The 14,823-nt window shown below is 36.6% G+C and overlaps 1 protein-coding gene across 2 annotated transcripts in view; it reads right to left on the reverse strand.

Moving 5' to 3' along the window:
• Nucleotides 1-4,207: 4,207 nt before the first annotated feature.
• Nucleotides 4,208-14,823, reverse strand: part of CHMP2B (charged multivesicular body protein 2B) — an 11,005-nt gene continuing 389 nt past the window's right edge. The window contains exons 2-6 of one of the 2 annotated variants that reach the window (XM_026083426.1): nt 12,549-12,640; nt 9,425-9,619; nt 6,781-6,883; nt 5,606-5,712; nt 4,208-5,449 (exon numbers count right to left, since the gene is read on the reverse strand). In XM_026083426.1, the coding sequence (XP_025939211.1) occupies nt 5,336-5,449; nt 5,606-5,712; nt 6,781-6,883; nt 9,425-9,619; nt 12,549-12,640 (611 nt within the window). In that variant the 3' untranslated portion in view covers nt 4,208-5,335. Of the gene's footprint in view, nt 5,450-5,605; nt 5,713-6,780; nt 6,884-9,424; nt 9,620-11,525; nt 11,626-12,548; nt 12,641-14,823 lie in introns of those variants that run through there. The other variant, XM_026083427.1, reaches the window with a different exon arrangement.

Consider the following 14,823-nt stretch of genomic DNA (forward strand, 5'->3'; position numbering starts at 1 on the left):
CACCAAGTAGAAGTGACATTCCTTTTATTCTAGTTACCAAAGGCAATTGTTGTTAATTTTTTATATGTCTTAAGGTTTGATTTGGCTAGGTTTAGTTATAAAAATTAGGATACAATTTACCTTGTGTTAGCCTAAAACTCAGTGGTTTGAGGCAAAAACCTAGAGATTTATCAGGGTTTTTATTACTTAGGGCTTTCTCTGTGCTGTATTTTTCCTGATTAAATCCATGTGCGGACACACTTATACCAAAGATATAGTGCATTAAGCTACAAAAAGAAGGCCCTTGTGCTCTGAAATAAGTATCCACACAAAGAACTTATTGCACTGTGAACTCCCACTCTCTTACACCCCGCTAACTAAAAATAATCCCTTATTTCCCACCTCCTAGGCTAGAGAAAAAATCAGGCAAAAAACAGTGCCAGAGCTCCACCTATCAGAAAGACAGACATCGAGGAACTAGATTAATGACTTTAGTACTCACCAGGGATAGATTACCAAGCCATTTCATCAGCCTCGCTCATTGTTATTAAAATATCCCATTACCATATATGTATTTTAGACTGTTTTCCCAGGACTGAAATTAAGAGAGTACATAGAAGTGGTAATCACCAGATAAATTTTATTTTTCAATAAAACAGACCTGATGATTTAGAAAATGTCTAGATAATAGGCCCACGGAAAGCAAAGTGATGTTATGTTCAAGATCGCTTTGAAACAGTGTGTACAAGTTAAGTGTTCTCACTCTAGTGTACGTTAAATTATCTCTGACAGCTATTATAGTGACCACAGGCATATTCAGCTATGGAAACTAGGCTCCTGGATTAAGAAAATACATTTTTATGGCTGAATCGCATTGTTATAGCCCCTTAATTTAGAAGTCTTCAATTTAATAATTCAAAGGGAAGAAATAATGCTATGTGCTCTATTTAAACTGTTCTCATCACTAGTGTAGCTCGTTACAGCAGAGTAAGACTAAGCATTAGACTTCACCAGTCACATGCTGTATTGACAGATCATGAACTTTTCAAAAGGATAAAAGATACAGTTTAAAAGATTAGCATTCAATGAATGTGGTGACATGTCTCTGTGTACTTATGTTATGTAATCTAGTGTTATGTATGTCAAAACTACTGTCATATATAAATTTTATTTATATTCTAAGTTATTTTGTTGATTATAAAAGGCTTCTTAAAATGCTGTGAGCCTGTCCTTTCCCTGCTCCCTCAAATAAAGTATTCCTTTTTGCATATGGTATTCCAAGTAACAGTTTGTAGTTTTGGTAATACTTTGCTTTATTTAGTTGTGTATCATGCTGATATGCCTATTCATTCTAGCATGCTGCAATAGTTAATCCAAGAGCAGGCTTATAGTAAAGTTGTGATTTCCCTTCTTCCAAAAAGTTGCACAAGTGAAGGTTAATTTCAGAAACATATCAAAATAAAAAGAAAAGTGACACATAATACAATGTTCTTGCAAAAGAATGGCAAAAGGCTAAGTGGAGGAAGTGGCCACCATCTAAACACATCTAGCTGTTCCCATGGAAATTCTAACAAAGTACAGCAGAATTGTTTAAAAAACAACCAAAAAAAAGCTGGATGCAATCAATTTAATGTGTTGCAGCTGCAGCCTTCAGACTTAAGAGAAGGTGGTAATTTGGGTTCTTCTCTAGGAACAACTTTTTCACTGGGTAACAGCTGCCAATTACTCTTGATTGGGGGAAGAAACCCTGGATAACTACTGAGGGACAGATTGATAAACCTGGCAGTAAGAGAGTTGAGATGGCCATTTGCATCTGACTAACATGGGCTGCACTGTTCTTCTGTGAGACGGTGTTTTTTTTCTTGCTCTTACTTTTCCCATGGTAACTTTAGGCAGTGAGTTAAAAGCAGAATAGAGGACAAAACCAAAGACATTATGCTAATGTATATATCTGTGGCTTCACCTGCCTCCTGAGTATTGTGTAGAGTTCTGCCCCCCTCATCTCAAGGATACAACAGACCTAAGAGAAGGTCCCAATAAAGGCAAAGATGATTGATGATTGATGGTAAGAAGAATAACTGATTAAGCCAGGACTCTGCCTCTCTTCTAGACTAAAAGGTGTGTCCATGAAACATTACATAGATTTGTTAAATCATGAGTTGTACTGAAAGCCTGGATGGAGACAGGCTGTTCACCATCTTGCCTATTAGAAGAACTAGGAGTTGATGTGTGAAGCTAGAAAGAAGCTTGAGAAAACAGAAGTGGTGCTTCTTAATGCAGTGGGAATTCAATCTGTGGAACTCCTCCACCAGAAAATATGGGTTTCAGAAGTTTATTTACATGGACAATCTCACAGATGAGAAAGCTATTCAAAGTTGTTGTATAGACAGAAACTGGAAATCCCCTAAACAGAAAACAGAGGCTGGAAGAGATATCAGGATAAGAATCATCTATGCTTATCTTGTTCTCATATTTCCCTGGGCATCTGTTTATGGAGAAGGATTCTGGGTGAGCTGAACCTTGGTCTGTCCCAGTGCAGCCATTTTTAGGCATATTAACAATCAAGTTGCTCTTGGATGGAAGAGTTCCGCATTTGGCTGCTGTTAAGGTGTCAGCAAGGATAAAGGAGTTTGAGAATCAAATATATTTTATTTACTCCACCAAGAGTGATTTAAAAGGAAGCTGTTTTTTAGAAGTGGATGCAATTTGGGTCATAGATACAAAATACTATGATTGAAATACAAGTGATGCCTGCAAACCTACAACACTTGCTCTGCTACTGAAAGATCTTTGTACCTTATGGAGATTAGAGCTGCAGGACTTACTTAAAAGATAACTGTTTTCAGAAACACTGGATAGATATTAACTGTGGCTCTAGTTCAATATTCTTACTGACACCAAATACTAATGCCTTTATTACTAGTCTTCAAAGATCTCACAGAAAAAGGAAAGGACTCATAATAGTGTTATGCCTGATTTTAACCGTGATTAAAAGGATAAAGTGCACACTTCATTAAAAAGGAACACAAAACTTGGTGTTCAACCAAAATAAAATCAGTAACATTGTATACCTAACTACACATTATGGTTTCTTGTTCAATGCCTAACAGCAGTACCTGGTCACCCAGTTACAGGTAGGAGATGTGAATTTGATCACAAAGTCTTTGCTGAATGTTGAATTTAAGTCAAAGGCCCACAAGTAACTTCAATGAATACTACACTGCTCTACAGCTCAAGCCAAACAAACAAACAAAAAACCCCAGGATAATGATTAGGATTCCAGATTGGCCCATTCTCTGACCTGAGCTGCTGGGGCTTTGTGTTGCTTTAAGCTTGTATTTTAACACTTTGGTAGGCAAGGAAAGGAGAAATACTGAGGAAGGTAGCAGAGCTGGTACAAAGTTTCAAATCTTATAGCGCTAGAGCCTGAGGAACAGAACTACCTTAAAAATTACCCAAAACCAAAAGTGGTAATTAGATCAAAATTCTTATGGAAGCTACAAAGTCAGCTTCAGGACCCAAATCAGATCTAGCAGAAGTGCAAAGAAAGATGATGTATAAGACTAACCCTACAGAGGACAGAGTCATTGTGGAATAAAAAGGCTTTTATTAGATTTTTACAAAAAAAAAAAAAAAAGGTAAAAAAACCCCAAACAAACAAACCCCAAACTCATATCAGATGTATGCAATATATGAAGTTACACATTCCTACCCACTGCCTCACAGATTCATAGTTTGGCCCTTACTTCCTCCAAGGAGGAAGAGCACCTGGATTTCTATGGCAAAACCCAGACAAAGGCTCACCTGTGTTTTTTCTTTTTCTGCTGACATCAATCCTAAAAAGCAGATGGTGTGATGACAGATTAATAGAGGTTATGGATTTCTGCTACACTTTTTCTAGCAGCAAAGTCTCTTTGAGAAGTTTGTCCCTCCCCAGTTATCCTGGTTCTAGTTTGGGAGGTATTTTGCTTTTCCCTTAAAGCCAGGATGATTTTGTTGTTATGCTTCAAGGAGTGGCCCTGCTAAATCAGCACAACTCAGGGGCAAATATTCTCCAGCAGAGTGAGGGCTGAGGAGCTTTACACCATTCCAAAATTTTAACTGGGAACTGCATTCTCAGACTTTGTCATCTATTTAGAGTATCAACAGTTCTCACTTCTTTAGCCATATGTATTGCACTTAAAGCTATTGTCATGCTGAGGCAGTTCAGAGACCACAGAAAAACCCCTCACAGAACCAGAACAGTTTTATTATAGTGCTTAGACAAGTAATTATCATGTATCATCAAAAATTGTTCTCATGACAAAAATTTAGATTTAGCTTATCAATGTGATCAATTGCATCTTAGTAAATAATACAATCACAGACAGTTATTTCCCATTAAGAAATACTGTAAAATATATACAAATGTTTCAGGCAAATGTCCTTTTTGCAAGTATGCAAGTGGCATTTCTGAACAAGTGCATTTTTGAACTTTTGTACCAAGTCCTATCAAGTGTACACAGAGCTCTCATAGCGTTTTGTGAAAACTATCTTATTCATAGTTTACTCACCTCTCAAAGACTCTTTCTGAAAAAGTCACAAGGGTACAAGATTTATATACATAAAGGCACAGCAATTCTGTTGAAACTAGCTATGTTACAGTACAATAAAGTTTAGTCAGTGCCTTTCATGCAACAAAATTCACTAACAAATTTGAATCCTCTTCCAGTAAAATTAACTGCACAAGGACTGTATCCTTGCCATTCAGCAAAATGAACAATCAGCTATTACTTTATCAACTCAAATACACTACAGAAATGTGAAAGGAAGAAGTATGTAAAATGCTTTTTCTTTTTGCCTAAATTTACTAGACCTTCAAGGCTATTTCTCATCAAAATAAAATATTTTTCAACTAAAAGCAAAGGTAAAGTTTCATTTGTGCTAAGATGACAGACTAAGTTTTTCTAGTGTTGGTTTCATAAAAATGATATATTTTATATAGGTGCTGTCCTAGGAGACATCACCACCAGCTGCAGAACAGCCAATTCTAAAGATATATAAGGAACTGAGATAAGAAGAAAACCTTGAACTCAGAGGTCATATTCAGATAAGGTATAAATGAATGCGTCATCAGAACTAGATCCCTATTTGGTCCAGTGCTTAAAAAGACTGCATGCAATGGACACAGCAAAGGTAGTTCTCCCTGTCAATTGATTCAAAGTATTCTCTGCTTCTTCCTCCCCAGTATCAACTTCAAGTTGTCATTTCTGAAGCTTCAGAGTTTTCCTAGGCATCAGTTGCATTGAAAGAATATTTGCACTTTTACATGTCTGCAGCTGAATAAGTAGAAGGCAGACTGTATATGGCCATCAAGCTAATCCACTCCCAAAGCTTTGAGCTGCCGTTCAATCTCTTCATCTGAAATAGTAGCACCTTTTGATGTCGATGCAGACGGTAAGCTTCTGGCAGCTGATGGAGCTTTGGCCATCTAGAAGACGACAAAAGTTTTCTTTAGTCAAAAGAGTATGCGTTGTGACAACCTGACTTCTACAATAGGACTTTAAAATAAAGGTTTCTAGAATAAACTATTTAAAAAAAGGAATGAAGAGGAAGAAGCATAGGAACTGAGTAAAAATCCCGATACCTTTCCAGAGATTTCGATTCCAATCTCATCAAGCACTTGGTTAACAATATCCTGGCTTTCTTCCTCTTCATCTGACGCATCAAAAATATCATCCAGAGTATCATTAACTTGGAAGAAAAATGAAAATCCACATTACATTATGTGAAAAGATTAGAAAAATAACTGAGTACCATCCTTCTACTTTCCCAGAATGCAGCAATAATACCACTGAATAAGATACCAAGACAAAGAGCCTGTATAAAGGAGAACTTTTCTTATCTCTGCTTTGCAAAGCATGTGAACAAAGCTAGAGGAACAACCAAATAAGGCATGACTGCTTTTATAAAATGCTTGGTTCCACCAAAGTTATTCAGTTGCTTTATCTTTCCCCTTGATTTAACTTTTTTTTTTTTTTTTTTTAAGTCCTACAGTTCCAAAAAAATCCCTCTTTTTCCTCCAAACACATTACAAAACTGTTAATTACTCAGCTAATTTCTGAATTAAAAAAAAATGCAATTCTGAGCTGTTGAGTTGTTCATGTCTTGCTCAACAATACTATTTTGAATCCATGCTACCTACTGGGGCCAACACAGTGGCAGGGATGGGAAGGGTAGCAGCACCAGGAAGTTCCGTATGACTTAGTTGACAGATGCAATCAGCAAAAACAAAACAAAAAAAAGATTCCTTCTCCTTGCCCTCCAGAAAAGTAGTTTGTGGTTTAAATTAAAAAAAGGAGAGACACACACGTACACATCCTCTACCACCACATATACAAAGCTGAGATGATCAGTAATCTCTAAATTAAACTCAAATTGAAATGTTCATTCCCTGAACAGAAAATACCAACAGAACTAATAGCCACAAAAAGCAATTTTTCAAGTCCCCTTATTAGTTATGCCGACAAAGTTTTGAACCAGTATCGAGCCCTCTCCTTCCAGTAGGTTCTTTCTAGATGTATGACGGGTGTTTTGCATGCTGATGGGAGGGAATAGATTTATCTATTGCTATTGTATCTATTGCTACTAGAAAGCCTAAAGCAGCATTCTTGCACAGACACATTGTTTTGTTTGCTCTTCACTTACTGTCAATAATCTCATTAATTGTAATTGTAATCATGGCAGTATTTCTAGGCTGGTTCTAACCCTTCAAGACCGCTGTGGCCTGAAGCTAGCTACTCACTGCAATGCAGAACTTACTCATTTCTTCAGTCATTTCCATCTTCATATTTTCCTTCTGGAAATTCTGCATAGTTTGCAGTGTCTTCTGTGGGTCCATTTTCTTGTTAACTGCTTGCATTGTCTAACAATATTAAAAATGTTTAATATTAATCATACAGTGAGACATAAGTAAAGGCCAATATATGCACACAGAAGGAATAAGACTTTTCTAATAGAARAACTTCAGACCAAGCTTGGCCTTCCTTGCCCTCTTACATTCTGTAAAAACTGTGCATATGTGAAGGATCAGTAAGTACAATCAGCACCTATTAAGAAATATTGCCATTTACTACGATAATAGGTATGCTTTTAAATGTATGCATCCTTTTTGCACTGCCCCCCTTTTCCTAGCCCTATATCAGGAAAATCTGCCTGATCTTAATAAAAAGAATGGGACAGAATTTCCTAACTTGTAAGCTATATATTTTAAAAAGATAAAGGGCTGCAGTTTTTTTATTCAGTAAGGAACATTTATTTCAACCACCACTAGAGGACAGACATTAAATTACCTATTGTTTCTTTATCCTATAATTTCATGGAAAAAATGAGTTTTCTCTGAAAAACAAGTGTCAAAGTGTTCAGGAAGTATTTATTAGCTTAGGGTGAACCTTTGTACTGGGTAGGGATACTTCTGCCACAATCTAATAAAATTCACTGGTTTTACCATAAGTATGCAGCACTGCCTTTGCAGCCACTGGTATTTAACATTTCCTTCTCCTGTTCTAAAAAGCGAGCTACTCTCTCTCTCATGGCATGCCAAAAACTAAATATATACATGAGCAGTTTAAATGGAAAATAAAACCATCTTTGGGAAGATGAAGAGTTGGTTAATTGAAAAGGGATGCTATCAAGCTAGTACGGCCACTACTGACTTTCTAGAAGCATTGTAGAAGGACTTCTGATTTTGTTTTTGATTTTGTTTAAACTCAATGTATTAAGCTTCTATTATTACTTGAATTTCAAGCATTGTGTTCATATTCACATCATTTGAATTAAAAAAAAAAAAGTTCTGCACTTAGAGGACATCAGTGTTTTGGATTTCTTTTACTAAAATTATAGATAGATATCAGAAAAAAATTTGCACTGAACTGGTACAGAATTTATATATCTTCAGAAAATGAAGGTGAGATGCATGAATAAAAACCAGGAGWCTATTCACTGGGTTTTTACTATATGCAAAATTAATGCCAGACATTCTAAGAAGTACACAGATAGTATTTTGAAAGCTTCACATTCATGTATTTGCCCTGACTGTTGAGGCAACTGATAGCATTTATTTTTCACTGATGGCTGTATGAGACAGGACAATTTTTAAGCTTCAAAATTATCCTGCTGAAGATCTTTTCTTTTCCAAGCTTTCTGTGATAAGAGAAAAAATGTTTACTTTAAAAGTGACCAAAATAATCTAACTCTTTCCTCTCCAATAACATTAGCCAAAATAGTCCATGGAAGTACCTTCTGTGTTTCAGAAAGCACCACTTTTCTGAATTCTGGTTTGATTTTTATTTAATATTTCTACTGACTTTCTCTCCATGATTAGTTTGTGAAAGTTTGGTTTTAAGACATTTAATCTGAGGCATCTCACTGAAAAAGAGCCAAGAAAGAACAAGTCAACCACGTAATAATTAAAAAGATCAACTTATTCACATGTAAGTGTTATAGGAACGTTGAGTAAGGTCACAAGTTATTTAGCTTGACCAGTTGCATAGTCAGACAAGCCACCTCTTTGTGGGCTAGCCCTGGAAGATGGGAAGCTTGCTGCAGAGCCACAGCTTGGTATCACTGAACAGTTGATATTTGTCAACTTATTGCTCCTAAAAGAAACCTGACAGAAAAGTCCTAGGAGTAATTACTTTCTGCCTTAATTTGCATTACATTACTGGATTTACTTGGTGCATAACTGAATGTAGCTCAGACTGTGATAAAAGTATAACTTTCTTATAATGTGCGCTAATTCTGTATTCTACGCTTTCAGCTGAACAATCCAGCTTGCCAAAAGGGATTCAGGGAAATAGGAAAAAGTCTGCAATTAACTCAGATACCTGAGATTTTTCAGAAGCCTTTATGAGATGAGATTTGTGAGAAAAATAATGCAATACTCTTTCCTTATAGTGCAGAGAGTGAGAATGAAAGGGAATTCCAGATTAAATTTATTTAGAAATGTAAGCTGGTAACCAATGCCTTACTTTTCATACAAACTAGAAAGCTACAGTGACACACTGCCTTGATTTCTGGATGCAGCATGCTCTACTTTAATTTTTCCCAATAAAAATTGCTTGTGACAAGTTCTATAGGCAAGACATTGCACAATGACTTTTTTTTTTCTTTGTCTACTAAAAGAGTTCTTCCACTGGCATTACATTTAGTTTTAAATCATGCAAGCATTTACCAGATGTCTAACCCAAGAAGATATGCTTAATTAGGTATTAACCGGCAGGACTGACTAGATGAAAATTTCATACATGAATCAAATTACACTTTCCTACCATATCTTCATTGCCATTTATTAAGCAATACATTTTATCCCTTCAATTATCTTATACAAAATAATACAACTTCACTTTTGCAAGCATAACCTTAAGTTGCTTTCTAACGTAAAATAATTTATCTTGTAACATCTTACTTTTGCTGTAGTTGACATAGCTCCTGCCATCTTCATCTGAGAGTTCATCACCTTTGTTTGAGTTGACATAGAGGTAACTTTAGAGCTAACAGCATACGTTCGATTTTTCTGCTTTCGAAGTTGCACAAGCTGTTTTGCTAGAACTTTACAGGCTTCTTTGTTGCCCGTCTTAGCCATTTTCTTTATTTCTAGTTCCTATTAAAAAAAGGTTTAAGATTAATTCCACAGATATTTCATTCACACAAAGATTCTATAATTAAGCCTTAGCACTCTAATAAAATTCCAGAAGTTAACTATCCTCTTGTTTTTCAAGACACTTGTAAAGTTACATGAATATTCTTCCTTGCTTTTCTAGCAGGGGTCTCTAGTAAAAGAAATGAATATTTGCTCCCACCAGGAAAAAAAAAGGAATTACAGTACGATAGTAAAGAATTCCCCAAAAGACCGTGCGTCAACTTTTTCAACGTCATGTTATACATGAACATATGTGAACTTTCAATTCCATATCTAGATATGGAGTAACACTTCAAAAAAATTGAAGAAACTATTAAGGGCAGCTAACTACTAGGGCCATGACTCTAGTCTTAGATTTTTGCATTCATTGGCTTTACTCTACTGGCAATCAACCAGTATCACCCAAGGAATAATTGGGGAATCTGTAGGTTCTGTTAAACACTTTTTTTAATTTAGAGAGAATCTCACAACCTTTTTGAGGACAAATTAGATAAAACTAGATGGGCAATAATTAAAGGCTCTGTTTGTCCACATAATGTAGCTGGACTCAGTTTGACACAAAATAAAAGCAGTCCAATTTGTCTACAACAAGATGTGCTAATTGTGCATCTTAAACCTTAAGCTGGACGCTGCCTGCTTGCAAAAAGCAGACTTATTTATTGATACAGGGAGAAATAGTAAGCTATTTAGCCTGGAGATATCATGAGAAAGTTTGAAATGAACAATTCTGTTAACTGGGATTTTTCAAAGTATGCATTTTGATCTGTGACTTCATAATGTAAACTTTCCTAACCATTTTTCCTTTTCAGCCTTTTTAAGGAGAACTTACCATAGTAACACACTTCTTCATCTATGGCTGATCATGCATTTGACTTTGCCATTAACTAAAAAGAGCATTTAAGAACAGCACTGTATTTCTTGAGGGGAATATACTTGCTACAAGAACACAGATGCTTCACTTTCTTCACCTGCACCGGTAGTCCAGAAAACTGCACTATAAAGTAGGTATGTTGCTCTGAAAAGGCAAGTGCTGGTCACCAGAATACACAAGACAGTCATGTTCAAAGGGAAGTGTAAACTGACCTATTGCATTAGCTTTACTACTGTGAAAGATCATGATTAATACTATAGAGATTGCACTGGGATATGGTGTTTTCCGAGAGGCCGTAACTTCTGAAGGGATGCGTCATAAATATTATTTTTAACCTAAGGAAGTGCAGATCAGCAAGCAAGGAGCATGAGATTATTCAAATATTACAGCCCTGAAATATATGCAAAGCTGTCTCCTTTGTAACTAGTTCACAGAGACCACAAAAACAAATTTCTATAGCATGCCAAAAATATAGTTTTCCATACCTCAAATATTGTGAAGGATAGGAAGGATTTGTTTGCACACTATCATTCTAACAGCTAACACTAGAAAATAATGATTTTCTTACTGAGATGAAACATCTAATTAGTATTTATAAACCCACTCTCAAAGTGAAATACAAACCAACATCAACTTGCTAAATCATTGCAGACAATTGTGGCAGAGGAATTAAAAGCCTTTACATAGATGATTTTATTCTTAATTAAGAAGAATTTGGACAGCGAGCTGCCATATATTATTTGCTTTTGAGATATTTGGTGCAAACATTCAAGGAAGTTACATTTTTCTGAAAAATCAAAATTCATACAGTCATATGAGGTTACTGAACTGAAACAGAACTGTCTGCATAATTTAGTAAGGTATTTTTACACATAGGATTAATATAACAAAGTTCTCTTGGAGTAGTATCTCCTAGTTAAGAAGGATGTTCTTTCTGTGGAAAGAACATAACAAAATGTTCTGAGATTGACTGGCAAGCTCTCTGTCCTTTCTCACCTGATCTACTTTTGAAAATCTGTATTTGTTGTCCATTGGTTCTCCCTTCCCTAGCAGTGGATTTTAACTTCTACAAAGACATATTTCTCCTTACGATTTTCTTTATCCCCATTTCTACAACAAAAATAGAATGTCAGCATATCTGAAACAATTTTCTGTCATGAGTTATCAAAACTTCAACGTGAGTCTTCACGAAAATGAAGGTTTTTCCAGAGTCAGGATATTTCATTCTGAAAAATGCCTTATCTACTAGTAACCTATTACGTCTTATATGTTCAAGGCTTAAAGAAATAACTCATCTCTGAGCTTCTTGAATCTTATTCCCAAATTCTGATATTCATGTGACCTTCTATCAAACAACACATTAGTAGCAACTGAAACAGTGACTGGATTTGCATAGCTTTTCCCACAGTCTGAGCATGTCTTCATACATCAAAACATACCATCTGCTACATCAATTTATCCAGTTATACTGCCACACTGGTGCAGCATCCATTCACTGAATACTTGATAGCTCACATACACGAAGTTTTATATAAATCTTAATTTAGGCAGATAGTTACAGGGAAGTCTACAAGAATGAAAAGAATACCTTGTGGAGTTTCAAGTACTTTCTTCTGCTGAAGGATCATGGTAACATATGACAGCATTGAACACTTCTGTTAGTTTTTCCACTACTAGACCATTGACTTATAAACCTTTTAGAAAACAAAATAACCACCTGAAGGATAGGGAATGCTAAGGATGGAGGAAAAAAAAATGAATGTAGTTCTTTAATCAAAAAGCATTGGTTCTGGCTTTTCCTATGTTAAAGATTGAAAATCACTTTCAGATGGTAAATTTTTTTCCAACGCTTACTGACATGCACAATTTTAATACTGAGAAGTCAAATGCGGATTTGGGGGAAGACAAATTTTTCAGGATTCAGTTATACATTGAGTCATACCTTAGCACTTTGCAAGTTTTCTGTGAGGGTTTTTTTCTGTTTTTAAAGAGTAAAATAACATTCTCTGCTCTACTTACCAGTTGTTTTTCCTGTTTTTCAAGTGCTGCTCTGTCTCTGGTAATAGCCCTCTGTGTACCTCTTAACTCTCGATTCTGCTCCTTTATAATATCTGGAAAGAAAATATTTATAGCTGAGAAAAGTTTTCAGTACTGCATAAACATTTGGTCTGCTGAGCATTCTGCAGACATGCAGTATGTTGGGCAGTTTGCTTTCATTCAGAATGAACAGTCAGCTATCAGTAGTATTACTAAGTCCTGGCATTTCAAATATATGAATGCTGACAAAATTTATTTTTGCATATGCACTGTTACTGTGTTTCAACAATATAGACCCTATTCAGTAACCAAAAAAAAAAAAAAAAAAGCATTTGTCTTCACATGTTTCGTTGCACCATAGCAAGGGCCTTAATCACACAGTAAGGATTAGGTACGCACACTTTTCTACAAGTTTCAACCATAACTTGGCAATAATATATTCCCTATGAGCTCAGATCTCCTCAGCAAATCAGGCCCAACTACAACAGGGAGGTCAGCTGAAGAAACCTTTTATCTGAGATCACAGAACAGTTAAGGAGTTACTGAGTCCCTGAAAATCACGAAGATACTTCTAGATGCAAGTCCTGGATCCTGCTTTTCACTGTCCTTACTCTGGCTCAATGGAGATTTTTCTCCTCCACAAAAGCATGGCTCAAGTTCAAGTCAGACTATAAAGCCATGGTTTTCAAACCTTTTCCATTAGCAGATCCCTAGAAATGTTTAAGTATGAAAATGGAGACCTTTATGTTTCCTGACAACCGACACAGCAAGCAGAAGCTTGAACACAGTCTGTCAGGTGAAATGTATCATCCCTCATAGGAGTTTTTTCCACTCTGTTATTTAATAAATTATTTATTGGTAAGACCCACTTATTAAATGCAACTATTATTTACAATATAGGCATCAATCACTCTAGTTGCCTTCAACTTTTGTTAGGCTTTACAGCAAGTGCTTTGGGTGTTTCTAATACACAGAAGTAACATCATGGCAGGGCATTGCTACTTTATTTATGGAGTTTGTAACATGTGAAAAATATATCCAAAAAGGTTGAGTTACTACGAGAAATGAAACCATGAAGGATAAATTGTAGAAACTGTAGCCATCCTTTTCATTTCTTAAGGCTAGCGCCAATTTTTCTAGAAACAGAAAAGAGGAATTACCATTCTTCTTTCCCATACAATTAGAGATACTGCAAAACATCCATGGCTGAAATTACTTCAGCCTTAATGGGTTCCAGCTGAAAGCCCCAAAACTTCAGTGGCATTTTAAAGAGGAAGACATATATATGACACCCCCCCCCATGAATAGTTTTCAGCCTAATAAACTGCTATTGCAAACAAACACTAATACTGAAAAAGCGATTTCTTTTTATAGTGCTACTACTGCTCCCAGAACTACATGCACAACATCTGCAGGAAATGTATGCTTTTCAGTGGACATTAATGAAGAGCTGAAAGGTGATACAGAACATAAAATTGTGTTCTTCAGACCAGCAAAGCAACAGTGGAAATGATTCTGAAAACAATGCTACAGGCAAGTAATTTTAAGGGGAGATAAATGTATATTACTTGCATAGCTGCACGTATGAAAATGAAAGAAAAAAAATGTAACAGAGTTAGGTACAAGACTGTCTTCTGTAACTAAAATAACCATGCAGAAATCCCTTAGTGCAGAAAAGCTTGGGAAGTACAAACTTAAAGACAATGGGAAACCAGAACTGTAATTACAACAGGAGACGATAAGGGTTTGCACAACACATGTTTCTGCTCTCACACAGTGGCTTCAACTATGGGTAGCAATAAACTGAAGATGACAACTACCTGCAATTACAGGCCATTTCTTTTTTTTTTTTTTTTTTTTCCTGCAAATGAGGGAAAAGGTGAGAACTTGTATCAGTCATCACAGAGAAACAAGGCAAGGACCGAATTCCTAGGTTTACTCCAATGGAGTTAAGAGGATGGGATGCTTCTGAGGCAGCCTTTTGGCGACAGGCGTTCCCGTGCGGCACGGGACCTCCACGCACCAGGGCGCGGAGGAGGCACCTCTGAAAACTGGTCGGGCAAGAGCCACCCAGCAGGGCTTGACCGGGCTGCTGTCATCCGCATTGGTCACAGGAGACTGGTGCCGTCTCCCTCCCTCCCTCCCTCCGGGTTTTGCAGCAGAGGTGCGAAGCCGCCAGCGGGAAACGCGCATCCTCGCTCGAGGGGACGCAACTGGTGGCCGCGCAAGGCCGCGCTCGGCGAGCGGCTCTGGAGCG

The sequence above is a fragment of the Apteryx rowi genome, unplaced genomic scaffold (assembly GCF_003343035.1).
Source record: "Apteryx rowi isolate R43461 unplaced genomic scaffold, aptRow1 scaffold_60, whole genome shotgun sequence".
In the NCBI taxonomy this organism is placed as follows: domain Eukaryota; kingdom Metazoa; phylum Chordata; class Aves; order Apterygiformes; family Apterygidae; genus Apteryx; species Apteryx rowi.